Source organism: Marmota flaviventris, chromosome 7 (genome assembly GCF_047511675.1).
Source record: "Marmota flaviventris isolate mMarFla1 chromosome 7, mMarFla1.hap1, whole genome shotgun sequence".
In the NCBI taxonomy this organism is placed as follows: domain Eukaryota; kingdom Metazoa; phylum Chordata; class Mammalia; order Rodentia; family Sciuridae; genus Marmota; species Marmota flaviventris.
This window is the reverse complement of record NC_092504.1, coordinates 88,145,674-88,171,842: the sequence shown is the minus strand read 5'-3', so window position 1 is coordinate 88,171,842 and position 26,169 is coordinate 88,145,674. Positions and strand designations below refer to the sequence as shown.

At 38.8% G+C, this 26,169-nt stretch overlaps 2 protein-coding genes and 1 pseudogene across 2 annotated transcripts in view; all 3 read left to right on the top strand.

Moving 5' to 3' along the window:
- Positions 1-978: 978 nt before the first annotated feature.
- Mcub (mitochondrial calcium uniporter dominant negative subunit beta) overlaps positions 979-26,169 on the top strand; it is a 129,941-nt gene continuing 104,750 nt past the window's right edge. Inside the window, 1 exon segment of the mRNA XM_071614476.1 lies at positions 979-1,175. Coding sequence (XP_071470577.1) covers positions 1,083-1,175 — 93 coding nt within the window. The 5' untranslated portion in view covers positions 979-1,082.
- On the top strand, positions 19,416-21,115 carry LOC114092793 (torsin-1A-interacting protein 1-like). The gene is given in 1 exon segment (XM_071614843.1): positions 19,416-21,115. A coding segment is annotated over 1 exon segment (630 nt). The 5' UTR covers positions 19,416-20,249; the 3' UTR covers positions 20,880-21,115.
- Positions 19,450-21,115, top strand: LOC139706530 (torsin-1A-interacting protein 1 pseudogene; annotated as a pseudogene).

Genomic DNA, 26,169 nt, shown 5'->3' with positions numbered 1-26,169 from the left:
TCTGAAATTCAAACTGAGTATCCTATAATTTTTTTTTTAACAGTCCTCTATTTTAAGCTGTGTGAAAGCTTGTTTTAAGTCATTCTTAAATGGCTTGTGTTTGACTTTATGAGCATAAACTCTTTGAGGCAAAACATTAGATTTCCTGGTTATTGGGAAATTTAAGTTTCGGTTTTGCAGCTCCTTCAATTAAAAAGGTACTTCAAAATAGAAGCCAAAGCCAGTGCAGTGGCTCACCCTTGTAATCCCAGCGACTCAGGAGGCTGAGGCAGGAGGATCTCAAGTTCCAGGCCCGCCTGAGCAATTTATGGAGGCCCTGTCTCAAAAAATAGCTCAGTGGTACAGGGCCCCTCTCTACAATCCCCAGTTTAAAAAAAAAAAAAAAAAAAGGACTGGAGGAGGAAGAAAGCCAGTTCCCCTGTGGGGGGATTTCCCCTAAAGAATCTGAGTGAAACTCTGGCAAAGATGAGGCTTCAGGCCAAAGGTCTGAAGCGCATCGCGCGCTCCAGTGGGCCAAGGCCACCAGGGGCTCGGCCCGGCTTTCCAGCCTACTGACTAGGGGAGCCTGGCAAACCGTCTCCTCGTCCTCTCTGCTGGGTCATAGAGAACACCACCCAGCTGCCCCCTCCAGATCCCGACGCGCGTGCCCCTCAACCCCGCGTCTCCCTCCCGCGGGGTTGAACAGGAAAACTACTGTCGGGGCGCAAAGTGCCCAGAACTAGCCGTGAGTTTTGAAACCCACAGCTCTCAAGATGTGAGAAGCTCTACGAAACCCAAGACCGGCAGGACGATTCACCGTCACTCGCGTTCCTGCCCCCGCACTCCCTCCCCCGCTTTTTTGTCGGAGGAAAGAAAACAGCCTAGCGCGGGGTGTGCGCACCATCGAGAAGTGGAAGCTGGGACACACCCTCCCTGCACTCCGCCCCCGGGCGGGGCGGGGCGGCGCGGGGCGGGCTGCTCCCACAGCGGGCTGGGGCCGGGAGCCGCGGGCGCCGACCGGGGAGCTGTGGGCGCCGGCTGGGAGCCCGCCGCGCGGGAGGATGCGCCGCTGACGCCGAGAGTTCCCGGCGCCGGGCAGGAGGATGCTCTCGAGGGGCCTCTTGCTGGGGCGGCTGCTGCCGAACCCTGGAGTCCCGGGCCGAGCTCGAACGAGGCCACCGACACCGACGCCCCAGGTAAGATTAGGTACCCGGCCTCGGGAAGCCCCGGAGCAGGTGGGTGGAAAGTTTCCGGCCGGCAACTTTGGCTCCAGCGAAAGCGGAGCGTCCGGGCTGTTCACTGCGTTGTGCTGGCCCCGGCTCCACGCGCGGGGAGGCCCACAGGTGGTGGCCCAGCCGGCGACGCAGGTCGGGACGTCCAGGGCGGGGGGTCACACCCTGGGACCGGGGGGAGGAAAGGCCAGAGTGGCACGCGGGGACATCACGCTGGCCAGGTGCGGGTGCGCGGGGCTGCGGCCCGGGCTGCAGATTCTCGGGACTAAGTTTCACGAGCCGCTTTACGGACGGTCCGCTAGTTCCTCCGGGTTCCACGATGATGTGGTGGGAGTGGGAGCTACAGAGATGGTGGAGCCGGGCAGGGACTGTGGCAGGAGAGTGGCATTTCCCTCTGTGAACCGCGAGAGCACCTCCCTTTTGAAGAGGGAAGGAAAGACTGCCATTTGGTTCGGAGACCCGGGAGACGGTGAATCATGAGGGTGCTGGTGAGTAACAGTTGGCCTTAAAGAGTGGCACTGAGCGATCTGGGTCGAACCGTTGCTCTCAGCAGGAGGGAGGAGATGGATGTGTACTAAAAACGACCCAGGAAGAGCCGAGCAGGTGCTGAGTTAACTGGGACTGTGATGGAGCCTGACAGGAGCCGGGAGCCCTCCTTGAACCCGCCGAGAAAAGACAGCCTTAAAAAAAATTATTAGTTATTGGTGGACCTTTATTTATTTATTTGTTTATATGTAGTGCTGAAGATTGAACCCAGGACCTCACTTGTGCTAGGCACCCACTCTACCACTGAGCCACAACCTCAGCCCCAAGACAGACTTTAAAAAGGGTTTTTCAGGCTGCATGTGGTTGGGAGGGAGTGGATTTGAGTTTTAGTTTGCCCCCCCTATTATTAGTTTATGATTGTTAAAAGGGCAGAATTTAAAAACAATCTTTTATCTGTCCAATGCAAAAGAAAGCAAAAAGGAAGCAATGCGATTCTCTTGTCACTTTCACTTCCTCCCCCGCCCCCCACCCACTATCTCAGTGCTTCAGAGTCCTGGATTAAGAAAATATTTAAATACACTGTTCAAATGTTTTCCCTGAATGTTTGAAAACGAATGAAGGCCATTTTGTTACTAATACTTAAAAAAAAAGGAGCAGACTCTTTAAAATGGTAGACTTAATAAGTACTTGAGCAGAGAGGCATTTTAAAATTGTACTTTTAAGTGTGGCATTTCAGAAAGACATACCAAACACTGAAATAACCCCTTCACCACACACCATTTAAACAACTGATTGTTTTCTTTTAAACTCATTTAACACTTGCAGTACTTCACACATGCTAGACAAGCTCTCTCTCACTGAGCTATCCCAGCCCTTTAACACTTTGAGTAGCATCTTTATGGATCCCAGGACTGGTTGTCCCTTCTTAAATTATCAACTTCAAACCCTTTCTCTGTATTTCTCACCTGATCCTCTCTAGAGGGTGTCACTGCAGGCCTGCCCCAGCAGGAATGTGAATGCCTTATGAAAGAAGTAGAAAATGATATGGTGGGACTTATTAGGCCTAATAATAGTGGAATGGTGCTGGTTAGTACTTTGGTTTTAATTAATCGCCTTAAGAAGTCCTGTATTTGAATGTTTCTAATTTGCAGACTTTAAAATCAGGTCTCCATGCTACAAAGACAATCTGCAGAACTTCAGAAGCGAAAATGCTGCCATCGTTTTACCTATCTGATAAAATAACACCCCCCAACCCCAAATAAAGGCAAGCCTGTCAGTTTGCCTCTTTATATGAAGCTTTAAAATCTTACTGTAAAGAAACAGAAATATCTGGCCCCTTAGGAGGTTTAGCTAGGACTTCTAAGCCATTTTCTGCAAATCAAATTACCTCATTACAGGGGCATTTTTCATTCTAAGGTCTCACTGTTCTGTGCTTGATATGATATGGACTGTGGCTAAAGACAAGTATTATTTCTATATTTTTTTCTACAAACATTCAGACCCCTAAAGCCAATGAAAGCAGCTTTGAAAAAAGGTGGTTTGTACCCTGGAAGTTCATAAAATTCTAGCTTGCAAGGACTTGTCATAAATAGCATTGCAAAGGAGCATTCCCAGTCATAATTGATCTTTCCTGAAATTATGAGTGTGTCTTGTAAGAAGACTTAATAACTGAAAAATATACAGTTCTTATCCTTCATGTGGTAGGAGGATAATTGTCTGCTAGTGAGAGTTTTGTGGGTGGGAAAAAAAGCAAAACAGTTTGTTGACATGGAGATGTTTAGTGTAGCAGCTTTGTTTTCTAGAGAACACATGTAGTCTGAGACATAAGAGAGGTGGGGCATATTGCACTTTGGCGAGGCATAACCTGGTGTCCATGATCATGTACAGGTGGCAGCATCTCTGCTGTCAGCACTCTGCCTGAGTGGTTGTCAGGGCAATCCATGGCTCCTGCTGTTTCTGTGCACAGGGACACAGTTTGAGTGATGATGGTGTCTGGTGAATTACATCTAAATGGAAAGCTCTTGCCTAGTTGTGCCTTTCTTAATTTGGGTTTTCTGCTACTTAGATTGAGAAACTCCCTGATAAGATTTCATGCCTCTGACACAGCATTTGAGTCCCCACACAAGCTGTGCTTAATTTTTTTTAAAAAAAAAATCAGTGTATTTTGCAGAGAATCTTAAGTATGAAGTGTGCTTTTTTTAACTCCCAGAAATAAAACATATGGATGTTTTAAATCCCATCACAAGATGTTAACTTAGAAATTGTTGTTTTCATCTGTTGAATTTAATGAACATATTGTTCTTGCTTGACACTTTTGTACAATTCCACCTTTTGTATTTTCAGTTGGTCCATTGTATTCTGTAATACTGGTTTCAAAGCTCTCTCCTTAGGAGGGTGATTAGTTGTGTTGGTGATTGTTATTAGCACTAAAGACATTGATGCTTTGGTCTCAAAGTAATTCTAGATGACTTTGCCTATTACATATTAAATGTTACCACCTTCCCAGCACTTTGGTATTAGTGCTTTTATTTTTTTTTAAAAAGATTGTGCTTTTTATTTGCTGTAATTAAGTGGTATTTATTATACTATTTTATAGCATACGGTAAGCCAGGAAACTTTTATTTGTGTGTGTGTGTGTGTGTGTGTGTGTGTGTGTGTTGGCAGATAATTCATTTGTTGAATGAGTTTCCTATAAGGTAGAAAACCCAAGACTAAAGTTTGGTTGATAATTAATATTTACTACATAAACTAAATATGCTTAGGTTATGAAATAGAAATGAACAGTGAATTTAGCTGGTGTTAGGCAATTGGGACATTTGAGTGCCAGCCAGCCTGGCCCTGCTACCACTTAACTCCATGAATTCAGCTAAGTCATTCACTTTCTTTGGGCTTGTTTTGTTCCATTCTCCAAACATGGGGATTTGTCTAATTGATCTTAAAAGCCCTTTCCATCTCGAAAGTTGCCATTTTGTTATTTTATCGAGAGTTGTAAATATACCTTTGAACAAAATATTGCTGGTATCAGATGGTTGTCTTAATGATTGAAGAATTACTTTTTATGAGCCTATGTATTTTATAGAGGGGCTGTTTTATGTAGTAGTTGTGATACTGTTTTCCCTTTGAAAAGAAATTGAAATTTATTTGGGGTTAGCACATCCTGATAGAATAGATTAAATCTCTCAAATACTTCATTCTGCTACTATCAGTAGTTTTGTCTATGAAATGTCTATTCAAAAGTATCTAGCATTAGAACTCTAAAAATCACTAAGTACTAGATATCTCAGGCTAATCTATAGGCTGTAAACCAGTACATAATAAACAAAAGAGCATTGTCTGTCACATTCTAGAAAAATCATTTTTAACCCATTTAATTTACCATTATCAATATTGCCTCTTTTTTAAAAAGTTGTTTTGGGGTTTTTTGTTTGTTTGTTTGTTTATTTTTGCTTGTCAATGGACTTTTATTTTACTTGTTTTATCTGCTGAGAAAATTGAACCTAGTGCCTCACACATGCTAGGCAAGTGCTCTACCACTGAGCTGCAACTCCAGCCCTTGCCTGGTTTTTAAAAGAAATTCCAGTCTCTGTTCCCAGAGCTGTGTATTTAAACCCTGAGGCAAGAGATGCCACACCCCAACATTTTTGGTCAGTTTTCCACATAGGCATATCTTTCAGGAAACAACTGTGCCAAGTGCTGTATAGTCAGTTAAAAGGTGACATTTAAGAAGTCTCAAGAGCAGGGCCCAGTGGTACATGCCTGTAATTCCAGCAACTTGGGAGGCTGACGTAGAGGACCCCAAGTTCAAAGCCAGTCTCAGTGAAAGTGAGGCACTAAGCAACTCAGTGACACCCTGTCTCTAAATCAAATGGAAAATAGGGCTGGGGATTTGACTCAGTGGTCAAGATTTCAAGATTAACCCAGAGTTAAATCCCCAGAACAACAACAACAAAAAAAGACTTAGGAAATTGCTGTCTAGTCTTCTAGTCTTGGTGTTAGAATAGTTGGGTTTCTTGTGAGCAGATGCAGCGTTTGTGTACAGCGAAGTCCAAAGCCAGTGGTGTCATCTCTATGCACTGGCTACCAGGAAATGTCTGATCAGATTTTCTACCCATCTCTAGCCAATGTGAAAAACCTTAAAACATGTATTTTATGTATTGATAGTATTCAGTTTTATCTTCTCTATTTTCCTTTTTTCTTCCATTCATATCATTGTCCATTTTTCTATAATCATCTTTTAATGGCAAACAGTGATGCATTAATAAGAATTTTTTAAAATAAATTTTTAAAAATCACTTTGGTCTTTGAATAAATATGTACTTCTAAAATATTGTATGTTTTAATTGGAATGGAACCACCATTTGACCCAGTTATCCCACTTCTGGGTATGCATCCAAAGGATTTAAAATCTGCATACTACAGTGATGCAGCCACATCAATGTTCATAGCAGCTCAATTCACAATAGCAAAGCTGTGGAACCTGCCTATGTGTCCTTCAACAAATTAATGGATAAGCAAACTGTGGTTTATATACACAATGGAATATTACTCAGCAATCAAGAAGAATGAAATTATGGCATTTGCCAGTAAATGGATGAAACTGGAGACTATCATGCTAAGTGAAATAAGCCAAGCACAAAAAACCAAAGTCCAAATGTTCTCTCTGATATGTGAACGCTAACACATCATATGGGTAGGAGAGAATAGAATACATTGGATTAGACAAAGGGAAATGAAGGGAGGGGGATGGGAATAGGAAAGACAATAGAATGACTCTGACATAACTTTCTTATATTCATGTATGAATACATGACCAGTAAAACTCCACATCATGAACAACCACAGGACTGGAATCCTAATTAGAATAAGTTATACTCCATGTATGTATAATATGTCAAAATACACTCTACTGTTATGTATATCTAACAAGAATAAAAATTTGTTTTAAATTTGTGTCAATTATTAACATATAATTTGCACAAACTAATGGATTTCATTGTGGCATTTCCATACATACATATTTTGAGCTTTGATCATGTGCACCTTTCCTTTTCCCTCCCTCCTGCCACATTTTTTGGTTTCTTCATATGAAAGAACACATGATACTTCTCTTTCTGTGTCTACCCTATTTCATGCAATACGTTGCCTACCGGCTGCATTCATTTTCTTCAAATGAGAGGATTTCATCCTTTAAAAAAAATTTTTTTTTGTAGTAGTGGATTGGCAGAGTGCCTTTATTTTATTTGTTATGTGGTGCTGAGTATCAAAATGATAGACCCAACCTGATCTTTCCTTAAAATTGGGCATCTCACCACAAAACCATGAAAAGATAATTTCGGCTTTACTATAAATTACTGGAAATTCTGAACCTGCTTGGAATGCCTGCCCGTGCCTTGAACTCACCCATGCCTGGCTCTCTGACCAGATAGCAGCCCTCTCTGAAACTTAGTGACACCTCATAAATATTGGCCTTCCCTGGCCAGACAACGACCCTCTCTGAGGCTCTAATGTTCCTCATAAATTCTTATGTTGGGGCCAGCAAAAAATGTAAACTACCATTAGTGTGATGCTTGTCAGAGTTCTGTTATCTGTAACCCCCCCTTTGTGTAACATTCTGGGCTATAAAGCTGGGCTGCAGGAAAGCTGGGGTGCTGTCTTGTTCCCGCCGTTTTGGGAGGGAGAGGCAGCCCGGCCAGTCAAAATAATGAGCTTGCTTTAATTTGATTTTAGTTGGAGTCAGTGGTCTTTTCTTTCGTTGTGGTCTAACAAAACCTAGTGCCTCACATGTGCTAGGCAAGCACTCTACCACTGACCCCAGCCCAAAATTTTATCCTTCTTTATGGCCGAATAATAGTTGATTTTGTACATGTACTGTATTTTCTTTATCCATTCATCTGCTGACAAACACCTAGGCTGACTCCATATCTTGGCTATTTTGAATAGTATCTCAATAAATATGGATGCGCCGGTCCTCTTTTGTATGCTGACTTTGTTGCCTTTGGACGTATACCCAGGAGTGAGAAAATTGCATCATGTAGTTCCATTTTTAGTTTTTTGAGAAACCTTCAACCTGATTTCCATAGTGGCTGTACTAATTTACATTTCCACCAACAATATATGAGGATTCCTTTCCCCTGCCACAACCTCATCAGCATTAATTTTTTGCTTTTTTTGGTATGTTATTCTAACTGGGATTAGATGAAATATCAATATAGTTTTGATTTGTATTTCCTGATGGCTAAATATATTGAGCATTTGTCATATATTTATTGCTTGCTTGTAACAAGGATGTTTGTGAAACATCTATTCAAATCACTTGCCCATTTACTAATTGGATTATTTGTCTTTTGTTAATTTTTTATTTCTTTATATATTTTGGATATTCATCCTCTGTCAGATGAATCGCTGGGAAGGATTTTCTTCCATTCTTTAGTTTCTCTCTTCACTATGTTGATTATTTGCTGTGCAGAAGCTTTTTAACTTCATTTAACCTTATTTGTCAATTTTTGCTTTTGTTTCCTGGGCAATTGAAGGCTGAACGTGTAGCTTAGAGGATGAGCATGAAGCCTTGGGTTTGATTCCCCATGACAACAGTAAGATTATCTTGGTGGCCCTTGTCACTGGAGAAGATCGTGAGGAAAGCTTATAAAGGATTGCCTTTGTTGCCTGATCAAGAGAATTGCCATGTATGCACTTAATTAAGAGCTGCATGATTCTGGGGACACATTTTTTTTTTGCTCTGGGAAACACATAGAAGATTCCAGAATTATATCTTGAGGGACATGGAATCCAGCACAGAGACTGAACAATGGCATAGGGAAAGCGAGGGAATTTGGGGGAGCCAAATATATTCTAAGTAATAAATGGTGAAAGTATGGCAGACCACTCTCTTTCTTGTTCACATACTCTCTTTGGTGCTTCACCCATAGAATTAGCTCTGTAGATCTTGTGTTGAATCCAGTTTTTGATGGTGTTGTCCTCTCATAGAAAGGTGATAATACTGAAGCTGTTCATTCTTCACACACACAGAAATGAATTCCTCTTTTTCCCTTCTTTCTCTTACCCTCACATGAATTAAATCTTTCTATTTCCTTGTTGCCTCTATCATCCCCAAGTAAAACAGAATTCGGTTAAGGTCTGTGGGTAAAGAGGCCCATAGATCTCTTTACCCTGCAGTTTCAAATTTCATGAACTCTTAACTGGTGTTACTTCATTTGATAGTTTTACCCAAAGTGAATAAAAAGCATTGCAAACCAGGATATTTTCCCCCACTTTGGCAGCTCTTCAAGGGATAATTAGATTTCTTTCTTGGACTCACAGTAGTGGTGGAGAATGGATATGTGAAATCTGCACTACAAACAAAGTCCATAGAAGAGAACTTATTGGAATAGATTTAAGGGCAAGAAATAGGAACCATGAAAGGCTAGTAAGAAATGGGACCAGAGCTGACATTTCTGTAGCCTGTAAGTAGAAAGAAGAATGGTGTAACATCAACCTCATATCAGGAAACTGATGGGTTTTCAAAGCTTTGTTGTGGCAAACTTTAGGCAGAAAATGTCTTGCAGGCTGGCAAATATAAGCCCTCTCTACAGCTCTCTTGATGTTTACTAGATTAAGTATATTGCTTAGTTTGGTTTGTTTTTTCCTTTTCCTCTTTTTTGTTTTTTTAATTTTTCTTGAACTGCTGCAGACACAAGTGGTAATCCTATTAGATTCAACTGCATGTATAACTTTAATAATGAATGCATTGCTCAAATCACATTCTGGTGTCCTAAAAAGATGAGTTAGCTTATTTTCAGCCTCTTGGGCACAACAGTAAATAATAACTGCCCTGAACCCCGCTGGAGGAAGGAAGAGGGTTCCATTCTTTTTAACTTATCTGTAGTTTTTCTTTGTGTGATCATGTGATGCTCTCTTCTTTGTTAAACATTTTGTTTTTGGCATATGAATTTTCTTAGTGGTTTGAATGAGATATTTGAAGAGGGGATTTTTAACTGTGTTGATGAATAACTGCTCTTTCTAGAGCCAGTAATGTGATCATAAACCTGGGGAAAAATAATTTGTTTTGGAAAATGTTTTACAAACATATCAATATAACATCGGCTTTCTAAGCCTTTGCTAGAGAATGTATTAGTGGTGAAATTTTACAGACCAGTAACTCATTTTTGCAACTCTGCTTTGGAACTGGTGTTTTTTGTTTTGCTTTGTTTTCAGTACTGGGGATTGAACCCAGCATGGCTGATCTAAAAAATACTGCTTTTTGTGGCTTGTCATGTATTTCCACCCCTCATTGGTGTTCCAGGCAGCAGTGTTTCCCTCCCGTTCCAAAACCCTCTTCACTCTCTGGAATTCTACTCTTCCTTCAAGTCTGAGTTCCGCCCTACCCCAGTTTTGATGAGATCTCTGCAGGCAGAATTAATTACATTGTCCTTTTCAGCCCCACAGTACTTACATCATTCACCCATGCATTGCAATTAGTTGTGCTGGTACAAGTTTTCCCACCTGGGTTCCAATGACTATTGTAGTCATAATTATTCTTTCTCCATCTCTGATCACCTCTGCTGTGACACAGTAGGTACATAATAAATGCTGTTGGATAGAGAAATGAAAGGATGAATGATAGAGAATGAAAGACATTGCATATACAGTACCTTAATGATGTGTTCTCTTCAGGTTTTACCTTCTTAATTTCCTCTTTTCCATTTAATCTAGTAGGGGGAAATCTTGAAGCTTTCTTATGTACTTCTTGTGATATGAGGCTTTTGTTATTGATGATTTGTAAAATAATCTTTATACACATTGCATTTTCTATTATAAGCAAACAGTAGTCTTAAATCATGTTTTGGTTATTTTATTTCAGATATGCTTACATATTAGGATTTTTAAAGAACATTAAATTATTGACATGATTTAATAATATATAAATTCTGTAAGGAAGAATGGCGTGGAATGCAAGTATTTTCTTGGCTGCTGAAAAAGTCCTATATTGATTCAAGATAATTGTTTATATGTGGGGGAAACATCACTTTTATCCCTATAAAAGGAACTTTTCCTAATGGGATTCTCAGATTATTAAGTCATATTTTTAAAAAATTTATTAAGTGCTGCTTTGTGATTGCCCAAAATGTTAGAAAGCTTAGTCCTAAAAACTTAATTTAGAACATTAATTTAAGAATCAATTATAAGAAATTATTTTAAAATACAGCTCCTGGGCAAAATATGAAATAGACCTTTTGGAAAATACAATACAATAAAATAAAATTTTTGAAATTAGGAAATCATTTGAGATCCTTTCTGTAACAATGCCTCGATTGCTACTCTGGAAGGAGTACATATTTTCCTTTGGTGTGTGGAGTTGGCATTGGTCTTCCAATGTTGGACCCCATGAAAGGAGGTCCTGCAGGGTGCGTGGAAGTTTTTTGAACACAGATGATAGTTCAAGTACTGAACAGGTAATCCTGCACAGTAATTGCCATCAGCCATTTACTTAAGCTGCCTGGAATCTAAGGTCTCTAAATGTTAATAGGGACTTATTTATAAATCTAAAGGGTGTATTTCGGGAATGAGTCATGGTCACAATATTTCTAGACTCTGAGGACAGAATGGATAAACAGGATGACAATGGAGGTTTCAGCTATTACCAGAGCCTTTGTCCCTGTGCTGCTACCACTGTGACCAGCTCTAAGATTAGGTTCTGCCTTATTTCCTAAAAACTGTTTTAGCTCAAAGTTGGCTTCTAAGTCCCCCAGGTGGTTTACTGTGGGTTTCAGGTCCAGATTCTTATGCTTCTGATCTTTCATTTTTAAGTCCAAGTCTGTCACCTTTTAATTGCTCCTATTTCCCTTCTGCCTATGCCTTGAGGCCTCAGTGGAAGAGTTTGGGTAGTTGGTGTCAAAGTTGAAGGCTTGTGTTCAGGCCCTTAAAATCTACATGGAAGATAAAAAGGTGCCTACATATTAAGAAGAGATGTATTCTGTCTTCAGTTGGCCCACGAGGGTCAAATAAATATTAGAGACAATAAATCCTAGAAGAATTCAGAGAAGGAACAAAGCAGGGTAAGGCTTTGGCAGGCATATTTTAAAAGGTCAGAAAAAACATCAGGGGGCTAGGGTTGTAGCTCAGTGGTAGAGCATTTGCCTAGCACAGGTGAGGCACTGGGTTCTATCCTCAGCACCATATAAAAATAAATAAATAAATAGATAAATAAAGGCATTGTGTTCATCTACAACTAAAAAAAGAAAAGAAAGAAAAAGAAAGAAACAAAGAGTACAGAGAGTGGAGTCTGAAAGTGTTGTCTGTGAGCAGTCTGATCTGGCTGCAGGAAGTATTCCCTGTCAGGTGTAGTCCTTGATTTGGCTTCCATTAGAATTTTAGATATTATATTAAAATTTTTTAGTACAGGAACTATGCTTATTATATTAAACTCTGTGTCACAAACTGATATGCTGCAGAACATGTTTTGTAGAATGTTAATGGATATTCCAGGAGAACAAAGCCTCTCCTTTTATAAGTTTGAAGAATTCTAGGCTAAATCATACTAAGCTAAATAGGTTCATCTGCTGCAAATTTTTGGAAAATTTCCTTTTTTTATGCACATTGGGACAATCTGAGGATGGAAAATAGTTTGCTCACAGACCTCTTTTATCTCACAGGATTCCCAGTGACTTTTCCCAGAATGGTGGTCCATAGAATTCAGTTTGAGAAACACCACATTCAGAAATTAGGCTGGGGATGGATTATGTGATATCCTGTTACTTCATAGCCTATTTCCGCAGGCAAAACCAGTCTTGTCACTCTGTCTCTAGCAGATTAGAATGTTCCTCAAAGCTACATTCCTCAGCCTTCTTTGCATCCAGATGTTGGCATGTGGCCAAGTTCTGGATCTCCTGCATAACATAGAAGTGATAAATATGACTTTTAGTTCACATTTTCAATTGTAAAGCTGATTTCTCTCTTCCTTTTTATCCTTTCTAATGGGTCACAGTAAAGATATGGAAGGGGCGACTCAGCTTGGACCTTGTGTAAGTGGTATACAACCCTCCAGAGGATGTAGAACAACTAGATAGAAGGGATACATAGATGATCTCACAGTGGCCCCCACCTGCCTACCTACTCAAAAAGCAAATGTCCCTTTTGTTTGAGTCCCATTGTATTTTGAGGTCTGTGTGTTATAGCATCCTGTATCTTGTCCAGCAGTGGACCAAGCCAGTCAAGAGTCTCTAAGAAATTGAGACATAGTGAGAGGGATGTTATTGGAAGCTCTCAAAAAGTGATACTGCAGAAGCCCCAAGAATGGTTACCCAGAGTTAAAACCTGGAAGAGAAGAACAACCAAGACATGGATGTGGGCTGTTTTATAGAGCATAACTATTTACCTTGTGGTCACTTAGGCTTCCACACACCCTTTTCATTTCTGGTTAGCAGTCCAACTTTGACATTATGACTTCCCTAAATAAAGCCTTTCCTTCTTTTGTCTGCACATAAAAAGTTTATTCTTTTTACTGTTCATTTGGTGCTCAAATATTCTTTGTGTTAGAGTTTTTTGTGTATTGTTATATAGACATGTCTGTCTCTCCCACGCGTATTCTTTCTCTATGCATTGTAACTCCTGAAGAGCAGGAATCACATCTTTTATATCTTTGGGCATATATATTTTTTGGATTTGTTTTGCTAGTACAGGTGCATGTAGTTGTGTTAAATGAATGAGGTACGAGAAGAGTGCTATCATGAGAAATGTTGATCTATACCAAGGGTTGGTAAACTTGTCCTGTGAAGGTCCAGATGATAAACACTGGAGGGGTTGTAGCCTCTGCCTTTGTCTCAACTACTCAAATATGCGATTGTAGTATAAAAGCAGGTGCTTAAGTGAATGGGCATAGTTGTGTGCCAGTAAATTTATTTTAAATAATGGCAGCAGATATGGCTCATAGACTGTAGTTTGCCAACCCCTGGTCTGTAGACTCTATGGATTTTAATAGTAATGATAGAAATGTTATGACAGAAGATTTATTCAGGTCTAGAAATCCAATGTATGTATAGTGGGATGAGTTAAGTGAGTACTTTAAAAAGGATACATCATCAAATCATGGTACTGTACATGGAGCTGGAATAATAAGAATCAGTTACAATGGAGTGTGAGATGTGTGGCAGTTTCAACAGTTTTCTGTTGTTAGGCTTATACCTAACCATGAGGCCTCCGTGCCCTGCATGTATGAGAGAAGAGAATGAGAAGGCTGGGACTAAGCTGTAGAATGAGTTGCCATCTAAAGTTGAGGGATGAATCAGAGTCCTGTGCTGAGTTTTAATTATTGGAAAAGTGGCACGATGGATGAAAAGGTGAAGGCTTTGAGAATGTTTAAGAGGAAATTTGTGGACTATCACAGGTGTTTATTCTAATAGGTTTATTTCTCTTTAGAATTATTATTAAGCCAGGGATGTGACTTGCCTTTCTTCTGGGCCCAACATTAGAACTATGGTCAGTATGTATGTTTTTCCTGGTTTTACTTCCTCAAGCCTTTATTTTTTTAACCAAAAATGACTTTTCTATGTCTTTATTGTTTAGAATAAGCTGCACTGCTGAAACAAAAAGACTCAATAATAATTAAAAGTCTATATTATTAACAGACTTAACTTTTCTCTTTTAGGAAATGGTTCTGAGATGAACTTTATGGATCAAGCAGTAGCTGTGCTCCACATTTAGTGATGCAGGGACCTAAGATGACCTATTCTTATGTCATCTTCTACACTTGGCTTCCAAAGTTAAAAAAGCAGAGAGTTTTTAGTCTCTTAAGGTACTATGGGATAGGCTTGGAGAGGTATTACATGTCCAGTAAAACTTGTGGAAGAAGAATGAATTTCAGTGGACAGTTAGCTGTATATACCGCTGTCCTCTTGGCCAGAAACAGGGTAGTTTTATTTTTGGTATTGCAAAATTTCCAAGGCACTATTGATCCCCAATTATAAGGGGTTCCTAGAAATAGATATTTACAGGAAAACTTCATTTCTTCCTAAAAAAAAAAAAAAGTAAAAAGGAAATGGCAGAACATCAGCATTTTTACTTTGCGCTAGAGCAGGAGCATTTGACACCTTGCTGGGCTCATTATAAGCTGCCCTCCAGGCTGTAACTTAATAGGAAGGGGGATAGTCTCACTTGTACATTCTAAGCTAAGAAAGAGAGAGAAATAGCTATCATGGTTCAGTTAGAACTCGAAGCCAGAATTTAAGTTTATGTAATGATACCTGATAAGGAAGAAAAGATACAGCTAAGAAAAGATGCTGACATTGAGATTTGAGGGAAGGGCTTCCTTTACAGGAATTGTGGTGAATGAACAATAGTAAAAGTTATAAAAGTGTCGTGAGTATTTAGTGCATGAATTTAATGGCATTTTGTAGGTCATAGTCTAAAAGGAAATCCTACATTGTTTGAAAGATGCCAACTTACTGTGTCTTAGAATAAAAGTTATGTTTGTATGTTGTATGAAACTGAAACTAATCCACTAGTTCAGGGTATATTAGGAAGAATTATTAGCTTAAACTTGTATAGTGTTTCCTCACCACATTGTTTACTTAATCACAATTTTTAGGTTTAGACATGTGCTTTTTAATTTTAATTTATCAGGCTTGGATATCGCTATTAAACAGCCTTAAATGTATAACTTTGCATTATTAGAAATGTTTTCCTTTCCTATTACTTTTCATGGTACTTACATATAATTATTATTTTATACAATGAAATGACAGATTGCTGTAATACACATCCTTGAACTTGGACACTACATAATTGTGAAATGTTGCAAGGCTTCAATTAAAACATTGTTCTAAAGGGTTATACTATGTAATATATACATATATATGTAATTCTACAAGTGTATACTATTATTACTGATATAAACTGTACCTGACCTGGTAATGTCAAAACATAAAAGATCATTGTAGATCACGTGTCTTTTTCTATAGGCTTATTTTCCTTATCCTACACTGCAGTGGAGTAATCTGGTCTTGGTAAGCATATATTGCTTTAAAGATAGTAAAAGAAAGTCAACTTTGCAGTGCTAGAAAGAGGTAGCTTCTCTTAATGGGGGAGAAAAGTATAAGAATGAGCACATCCTGACCTGGTCATTGTGTGCAAAGGATCTGTGTTTCAGTTCACCTTTGTGCCACCTATGAATGTGGGGTTCCAGAACACCAGTGTGGCACCTCACAGATTGAAAGGGAATGCAGCATCCTGGTCACAGCAGGCGATAGTTCCGTTACTACATTATATCAGGATTGTCAGACTGCATAAGAGGTGTTGTGTTTTATTAATAGGCAATACTTTAAAAAGGATACTGACACGTTGATGAAGAGGGAGGTGTGTCAAGAAGGCGATAAAAAGATGTTGAGGATTCATATAGGAAATGATTAAAGGGGCTGCATGTTTTTAATCTGGTGAAAAGAAAGCAAAGGGAAAGTAAGCTATTTGTATTCAAACGTCTGAGACAGTATCCTCTCAAGTTAGTGGTGCTGTGTTGCTTTAGAGCAAGGAAACCACTCTAAGATTGGGTAGAATAGGTCAGCAGAATTCATCTCAGTGTAAGGAACGGGTTGTCCTTCTGGCTGTTGATCAGTAGACTACTTCTTGAAGTACAGGACTCCTGTGTTACCAGAAGAACAGAGGCAGAAGCTAGAAATCACTGGAGGACCCACCAGTACTGTGGCAGCCTAGTGCTGCAGAAGCCATGGAGAGGGTGGGGTCCAGCGTCACTGGAGCCTGTTAAGGGATTACACCAGAACCAGGAAGAAACCCCTTTCCTTCTTCAGTGTCCCTCCAGTGCCCTCTATTGACAAGACTTCAATGCCAGCCCACAGAGGAAAAGTATTTAAAGACCCAGATCCATTTTCACAGAGCAGTCAAAAGGGTAAATTTAAAGCGGACAGGCAATACATTGATAACCATTAATGTTGTTTTCAGTGATATTGTAGGGGTGAGGTAGCACCTCAGCACCTGTGCAACACTTGAAGGTGGCAACTGCTGCACCTGAACATGGCCAAGATGGTCAAGTCAAGGTGAAATAGGAGACAAGGCTAGACCATGGTCAGGGCACTAGTATTGGAGTGATAGTTTACCAGAACAGAAATCAAGGAAGCATCACTTGGCTGTTCCAGGAACTTAGAATCCAAATCAAACATGGATTACGTAAGATATGAAGATCTGAAAAAATTATGAGACTTACACATGTGTGAGGAAAGTAGGCTAAAAATAGGAAGAAGCCAAGAAGAGGACTTGAATAAGGGAAATTGGGACCTAGGACTGACCCACATCAAAAGAAGATGAGGTGAGGTGATCTTGATCCCTACACTTCCTTTCATCCCCCGGGTACTCAGAGATCCCGTAGGTACCCAGCTTTGATATCCATCACAAAGTCAAAAGCTACTAAAGTTTAGAAATTGATTCACTGAGATGCCTAGCTAAAAATTAGCCAGATGCCATCCATCCCTTGCACTTCCCACTCCTGCTTTTCCACCTTCTTTGCCCATCAAGAAAAAGTTTTGGATTGTTACAGTGCAGTAACTACTTAGTGGGAATGGTTTTGTTTTAGGCTTTTATTTTTATAGAATTATTAATCTTTCTGTGAAAGGTTTGGGTTTTGAATATGTGTGGGGAGGTTTTGCCTGGAAGCAGTGTCAGCACTCTGCCCATGACTGTCGCTTAAGCTTGGCTGCTCTGCTCTCAAGTTATGGGCCTTCTTTCCATATGAATTCACTTCATAATGAATCCAGGCATATTCATTTAATTAGTTTATTCTGTTTAGTGAGATTGTACTTCCATTTAATTAACGAAGTTGGCATTTGTGCCAGTAAGTAAGCCTTGTAATCAACAGTGGTTGTAATGCCTGCAATTGTGGGAAAACATCAAAGTCAAATCTTTCTGGGAGAGAAATTTTACCAATGGAATGTACTGGGTTAGGAGGAAATATCTTCATATTTATGGCTATGTATTTAAATTAAGCTTTAGGCATTATAAAAAAAGTCTTTCATAGGTGCAATAGGGACCATTAAAATTTTGTGTAGTAATGTTCTTGATTTTGAAACTTTAGAAAACAGCTTTGTGGTCTCCACCCTTCACTTTGCTTTTCTGGGAACTTCCTTACTCTTATCTACATGGTTCAGCAGATTTGGCCATCTTAGTACAACATGACCTTCATTCAATTTGTCACCTGACCTAGGAATATGGAATTGAGTCTAGGATTCCTAACTCCACCAGCGGCCCTTTTGAATAGTGGAGTCTTACCTGAAGTTGTTAGGTAGTGACCATTTTCTATCATACAGACCAGAGAACAGTGAAAATCAATTCACAGTAGCATGCAGAATAATGCTGATGTACAGAGTGGAGGAGAATAAAATGTGGATCAAGAGGACTCCCTTGCCCCAGTATTACTCTCTAGTCCCTAATTACAGTCCATTCCCAAGGTTTCATTGAATCCTTCTATTTAGGCTCCATGAGAGACATGCTTGTATCCTTTGGGTAAATTTCCATTCTTGCTTAAACTAAGTAAATGTTTATTCCTGTGGTACAAATAATAAATATATGTGAAGTAATTAGACAAAAAACGAAGATCTTGGTAGAGAGTGGGCAAAGGACATGAGTGATTCTAAAAAGAGAAAAAAGATAAATAAACATATGAAGAAAGATCATCCGCATTGGTAGCAAACAATTACAAAAACAATAAGACAAAGGAAAATATTTTCTTTTGGGGGGAGTGGTTATCAAATTGGGGAGAAAAAAGAGGGATACTAGTGAAAGCATGAAGGATAGCATGGTATGGAAACTCCCTAGACTGCTAGGGAGAGTGTCAAGTGATTGCATAATTCATGGTCCCAACAGGAAACAGATGGCCCACTCAGATTAGAATAATTAAAAAAGAGTTTCTATACAAAGGATTATTCACAGAGATGAGGGTATAGGAGAACCATTAGGATGGTGCAGTAACCTGGGACTGATATAGGTGGGGAAAGAGGTGCCAGAAGGAGTTAGGGCCATAACCCTGAGTCAAGGGCCAAGCCAGATACTCAGAAATTATTAATCATTCCTTTAAATATTAACATTCTAACATTTATTAGAACTGAAATTGTAAAATTCTGAATCTAGGCTAAGACTTTAGTGCTTAATGAATGAGCAAGCCCATATATACATATTATATTCCCAGCTATTGAATTCAGCACCCCCTTCGTTTCATTAATAATAATATATAATGATAGCTCATATTCAGCATGTGCCATACACTGTCAAAAGCTCTTTCCTGGGAGGAAGTGCCAGTATTACCACTGTACTTCTATCAACTGATGAAGCAACCAATGCCCAAACCCTACCTGTCTCCTGTAAGACCTGAACCCCCAATAGCTAGTCTGCTTTGTTGTAGAGGTATGTCTCTTACTTTGAAAACAAACGAAGCATTATCTCTTCAGGTTTTGATTATGTTGATTCAGTTGAAGAAGAGCTTCAGATGTTGCTAAAACTTGATTCACATTTGAAAATGAATGCTTGAATTCTATAAGAATTATGCAATTAAATTTTAAAAGATACCACAAAGATGACCTAGTCATACTAGTTTCATGTTAAAGATATAAAAGTATAAACTTTCTTAAAATTTACTTTAGAGCTTCCAAGGAAACAGATAATTAAATAAACTGCTGAATAAAGTTCCACGTGTACTTTTTTTTTCTGTCAAAAGAAGCAGTTGGACCTTCAGTCTCCACAGCAGAGTCAGCCACAACCCCAGGAAGCCAAGAAGATGAAGAGATGAAGGGCTACTCGCCTTCTGCAGCAGCACTTAAAACAGCTTCCGCTATAGCCAATGTCACCGATTATGACCAGGAGAGGGTTACAGGACTCACAGTTCTCTGAAAAGGATGAACCGTCTTACCAAACCATTAAAAGCCATACAGTCTCAAAGAAAATTGACAGGAGAACACAAGAGGCTCCAGCAGTGGCAAGTGAAGATCCTGTAATTAGCCTATGTAGACCCCCTCTAAGAAACCCCAGATCTGATTCAGCTTACAAAACCAACAGAAATACTAAAATGAGTGAATTATAAATGGCCAGTTTCCTGCAGAAGGTCAGTTCTCCAAAGAAGGAGAAACCAAAGATGATGATCAAGATAGCTGTTACAGTGATGTCACTACCATTAAGGTCAGATCCAGGGATTCTTTTGAATCTGGAGATTATCTGGTCAACATTCAGAATCACTTTGGAGATTATCACAAAGTCAAAACTTCACAGTTTATGAAAAACAATTTTCAGTTCTGAGCTCAGGATATATTAAAAAAATCCTCAGGAATGTATTGAATAAAATGTAAGAATGAGGACTAGGATGCAAAATGACAGTGTTCAGAAATCAGTGTTTAGAAACCACTCTCCATCAACATCCAGCCAGTCAACAAATGACTGAACAAACAAATCTTTTGTCAAGAGGAAACGGGGGTAGTGGCTGTTTTAGTTACTCTCGCCTTCGGGAGATTTTGGTTCCTTCATACTTCTGAGGTAGGAACCACTGCTATTCAAGAATTCCAAAACCAGATGCAACAACTTATGACTAAGTACCAAGGTCAAAATAAGAACCTGTGGAAAAGGAGCCAAACGTTCCTGGAAAAACATCTTAATAGTTCCTATCCTTGGAATCAGCCTTCTGTCTTACTGCTCACTGCTGCTCAAGATGCCCAAGAAGTGCTTAAGTGTCTGAGTGAACAAATTGAGGATGCCTATTCTTCCTCCCATGGTGCCCGTGCCATCTGGATTGATGGGACAGGCAAAGACAGTAATGTTGTCAAACTAGAGGTAGATCAGCAGCTGAGCAGTGGATTCAGAAATGGCCAGAATGCCGCATTGGTACACCGCTTCAAGTTGCTGCCTGCAAACTCTACTTTGATCTTCTATAAATATTGTGACTATGAAAATGCAACCTTCAAAGATGTAGCCATTGTTCTGACTGTCCTATTGGAGGAGGAGACACTTGGAACCAGTCTAGGCTTAAAGGAAATTGAAGAAAAAGTGAGAGATTTCTTCAAAGTCAAGTTCACCAACTCTAACACACCCAGATCTTACAATCACATGGACCTAGACAAACTGGATGGGCTCTGAAGATGAATTTCTTACTTAGTCCTGCCTGTGCAACCAGAAAATGCCCTGAAAAGGGGATTCTGCTTCTAATAGGTGAAAGAAGAGAAAATCATGTCTCAGGTTCTGAGAATTTTTCAATACTTTGTATCCAGAAAGCAAAATTCAGAACACTTTTTGAAAGAACTGGTTTCTTTTTAAAGGAAGTTCATGGATCATCTGAATCATTTATTTAACCTAATTATCTGTGACTTGTGAAAATCATTTCTCTGTTTCTATTGAGAGCTGTGTTAAGGGTATTTAGGAGAATAAATTATATGCATCCTGTAGAGGATCTGTTTTGATTCTGGACTGTCTTTATTGCTGCAGGGTGCCAGTGAGAGGAGTTAGGCTCCTTTCCAAAGAACAGTCACCGCTTTTTAACTTAGATTTCTCACTGTTTGTTATTAGTAAGGCAGCTCTCTGATTGTAACCACAGACTTTCCCATTATAGTTCCTTTTATACTGTTGAGATGTGAGTTTCCTAGTCAGCTTCTGCTTGTAGGAACAAAAGTAATGAGAAGTCATCTGGGTGTGTATTTCCCTTTTGTTTTTGGAGGATGAGGAGGAGGAAAGAGAAGAGAGGAATTGTGGAAAATGCAACAGAAGAGAAAAAGTCTTCAAGATGAAATTCTTGATTCTCCCAAGGATTTGTAAAGCCTATATACCATGAGGTTTAATATATTTGCTCATTTGACTGTTATTTTAGACTTAACCAGAAGTTAAGTTTTTTTTTTTGTTTATTTTTTAATAAGCAATATGGTTTCAGAAATTGGCACACAGTTTGTTAACCAGCCATCCTGGGCTATTGAAGAAGGATTTAATTTTCTGTTTGTCCATTTTTTTTTTTTTTTTAAGTCTAAGTCCTTTTGTGACACTCTGACACAAATCTAAAGATTTACTATTCACATGATAAATTTTATTAAGAGTGCCTCAAGCTAAAAAGATAGTAAACTTACCACAAGTGAAGAATGTTAGATGTATTTTCTATAGTGCTGTAGTATTTTACTTGTAACTTTGCATCAAAATGAGCTTTCTCAAACCTTTCAACGTCTTTGATTTTTATAAAATATTATAATTCTGGACTCACCTATTTTGGCCACAGGCCTTTAATGAAAAGATTGTTTTTAGAGTATTAAAGGCAGTCACTAATTTTATCATTTATTCTTTGAGGGTCTCACAACTGGTAGCAGAGAGTAGTCTAATTTCTTTCTATTAGGACTGTCAGTATTCATAAATCTATACCCTTTATTTTAATTTGTTGCTAACTAGTTAGATAATCTGATTTATTTTATAGAGAATCCTCTATAAAACAGGAGTTTTGGAAAAGGCTTATTTTATACAAGCATATTACATGGAGAAATATTTTTATTAAATATTTCACTGACCCCAGTAATTTTATGTCTTTCAGGATAAATAATTGAAGCAGCTTATGTGTAAAGGACTCTAAAAGCCATTTTAGTAATTTAAATAAGCTTACTTTTTTTAGTTTAAAGGAACAACAACGAAGCAGTTGGTTTTACAGAAAAGGAAATTAATTAACTTTAATTAATTAAAATACTTTAATTCTTCAAAAAGTCAGATGTCAAGTGCAACTTTAAATAATCAGAATATTGGGCAAAGAACTTCAAAATAATTTGGGTTAGTATTGTATTTGTAGCAAGATGTATCTCCTTTCAGTCAGTCAGCCCCCACCCTCGCCGCTGCAAGGAAAATAGTCCAGCATCTTACATTTTGAAGTTATTCCATGAAATGCACATAAACTAATTTATAGTAATGTAGTTCTTGAAATCTGAATGGTTGACCAATGTATGAAAATGTGATAACTTGTTAAGAGAAACTTATTACAAATTACTCACTATACTCAGAATCTCATGCAATTGCTACATGGCATTGTCATACAGTTATTTATCTTTTATAGGTGGGCAAATTTGAAACCTAAGAATGCTAAAACATTTACATAATTAATAAATAGTGGAGCCAGGGCTTAAATACAGATTCTCATAATTAATCCTGTACTGGCAATAAAATTATATTGCCCCATTTTTCTCCTCTCTTTTATAAAGCTCCAAAATAAACTAGACTTGGGCAAACCTGATTAATCCCATGAAGGCAATCTACTTAATTCTTAGATGATAAAATGAATGAAACAAGTAACTAGAAAACCCATCTCGCTAGTTGAAGGTACCAGAATTTCCATATCCTAGTTTCCTTCTGTTTGCATATCCAGATCCTGTCCATTAGAGTCCAGCCTCCAGTATTCCTTAATAACTCTTCATCTAAAACTTGATTTGACTGTTTTCATTGCCATTGATTATGTTATGCAGACCACTGATTTTTCTGTGATTTGTACTTTTTAATTCATTTAGACTGAACATTTTCTGAGGTCAGGGACTGTATGTGATATTTTTGTTTTGTACTTTAAAATTCATAGTTTTGCATTTGAAATCCAAAGTGTGTGAATTGGATTTCTTCCACAGCATATTTATTTGAAACCCTGATTAAACCCAACATGTAAAGCAAATCAGGACCACCACATAGAATCGTGCAGGTTCTGCACTTGCTCAAGGGTGCTTCATGGAAAAGGTGGCATTTGCATTGTGGATAGGTAAATTTATGATACTTTTTCTGGCAAATGATGATTAATGTATTTGAAGAAGGAGAACTGAGTTCTGAATTTATTAAATACCCTATAAGAGTGTAAAATTTCTACTCACTGCCACATAGGAAAGATTTGTGTAGCCAGGCACACTGGTACACACCTGTAATCCCAGCAACTTGGGAGGCTAAGGCAGAAGGATCACAAATTTGAGGCCAGCCTAGTCAATTTATCGGGACCCTCAATATTTGGCAACACTGTCTCAAAATAAAAAATACTAAAAAATAGAACTTGGTCGTAAGTCAGTGGTAAAGCGACCCTGGGTTCAATCTCCAGTACCAAACAAAACAGAACAAACAAACAAGAAAATAAAAAAACAAAAAATTTGTGGATTACAGTCAACTTTGAGTTTATTCAGAGAATGGATCAAGATAAAAATGACACTTAAAGCCTAAGTGAAAATGAGAGGGAAAAATCTCTATAAAGTAACGAATCTCTATAAAGTAACATAAAACTTTTTCAAAAGTTACTTTTACAACAAGTCTGAAATAAAAGTTAATGGGAAATGATTTATTTTTGGCAGCAGGGTGCTGGGTCTCCATCCCAGGGCCTCACACATGCTAAGCATACGCTGTACCACTGAGCTATACCCCCAGGCCCAAGAACATTCTTTCAAGATTCTAGGGCTGTGAGTGTATCACAGTGATAGAATACTTGCCCAGCATGTGTGAAGTCCTGGGTTCAGATCATAGCACTGCAAAGAAAAAAATTTTAAATGAGAAATATCCTTTAAATGACTCCTTTATAACACTGTGAAAGGGTTGCATAGTTACTGTGATCAAAAGCTTAACCTTTTCTAAGAAATGGGCCCATATAAAAACAGATACAAGCTTCTGCTAGAAGCTTTATAGAAAATTAAACTCAAAAATACCTTTTAATATTTCCTAAGTAATGACTTTGCTGCCTTGATTTTACTGAAAAAAATTCTCACAGAAGAAAATAAAAAACTTGTTAGCTATTTTATTTGATTTGAAATAATTAGAAGCAAAATCCCAAGTGGTTAATGGCTATAATATGAGCTAAAGTACAGAAACCTTAGAGCTGCATCTGGTATCTAATGAACAGATCTAAAAATGTTCATTTGTTTAAGGAGCTAATTTAATTGCTTAGTTCAGCAGGAGCTTTGCCTTTTCAGCTGTAGAAGTCAAATTACAAATTCTTGATGGCCTCTTGATTTTAGTGTCTTAACAGAAGGGTAAGGTAGAATTAATGGCAGATGAACTGGCAAATATATATATATAGTATCAACTGTTTCTCAGATTTAAAAATATTTCTGTTAAAAGATGACACATGGAGGTCAGGATGAAATTTTGCAACCTGTAACTGTCTCTCATTTTGCTGTGATGATGTGTATTGGCAGGTAACTATTTCCTTGGGCAGCATCTGAGAAGCTTCTTTGACTTTAGTGAGAAAGAGCACCATGTCTGTCACTAAAGTCAGTGCATTTTACTTTGTGTCAACCAGACACTTCTGTGTTTTCTGTGAAGACTTTGATGTTTGTATTCTTCAGCTAAAACCATCAGCTTTTGGAAAAGTTTGGTATTGGACACAGCCATGATCCCATTCCCATCGAAGAGTCCTCTGCTATTTTTATCTCTTATGAAGGGCTACATTTGTCAGTTTCAGTACAGACACAAATCTCTCTCCTTACACATTAACATCTTTCTCTTGGCTCTTAAGTGTGAAATAAGTCATTTGGCCTCACTGTCATGGCTGTCAAAAAGACAAGCGCCTGGGGCTGTGTCACTGTGAGAGCTTTCAACCACCCACTCCACTAGTTCCTAGACTTTGCATTTTAACCCTGTTTCTGTTTATTTATTAGGTACTGGGGATTGAACCCAAAGGCACTTTACGAGTGAGCTACATCTCCAGCCCTTTTTGTTTTTCATTTCAAGACAGGGTCTAGGTAGGTTGCTTAGGTAGGTTGCTTAGGTAAGTTGCTGAGTCTGGCCTTGAACATGCAACCCTCCTGCCTTAGCCTCCCAAGTAGCTGGGATTACAGATGTGTGCTACTGCGCCTACCTTAACTCCTGCTTTAAATAGTTGTCTACACGTTTTGTAACTCAAGATTTTTGTCGGGATTGAGTAGAATATGAAGAATGAATTCTCTGCTTTCTTGTTTTCCTGAGCTGCTTTCTTCCACCATGATATTCTGCCTCATCTGGGGCCCAGAACTACGGAGTCAGCCAGCTATGGATTAAGACCTTTAAAAATGTGAGCACCAAATAAACTTTTCCTTCTCCAAGATTTTTTTTTTTTTTTGTCAAGTCTTTTGGTCACAGAAACACAAAAAGCTGACTGAAACAGAAAGTGATACTGAGAAATGGGGTCACTGCTGTGACTACTCTGACTCCACGTGGTTCAGAAACCTTTGGGGCTGCTTTCTGGGTGGAGGAATTTTTGAAAAGTTTAGAGATGCAAGCTGGAAAAGCTTTAGAATATTGTAAATGGAGTTCATTGGGTGATTCTGATGGGAAGACCAGAATGCTGATAGGACTGTGGACAGTAAAGACTAGGCCCATGATGTTTCAGAAGAAAAGGAGGACTATTGGAAATTGAACTCGAGGCCATTCATTTTACATTCTGGCAAAGAAGTTGTCCACATTTTGCTCATGTCCTGAGACTTTCTGTATGGTTGAATTGAAAGATGATGGACTAATTAATCTGGTGGAGGAAATTTCAAGG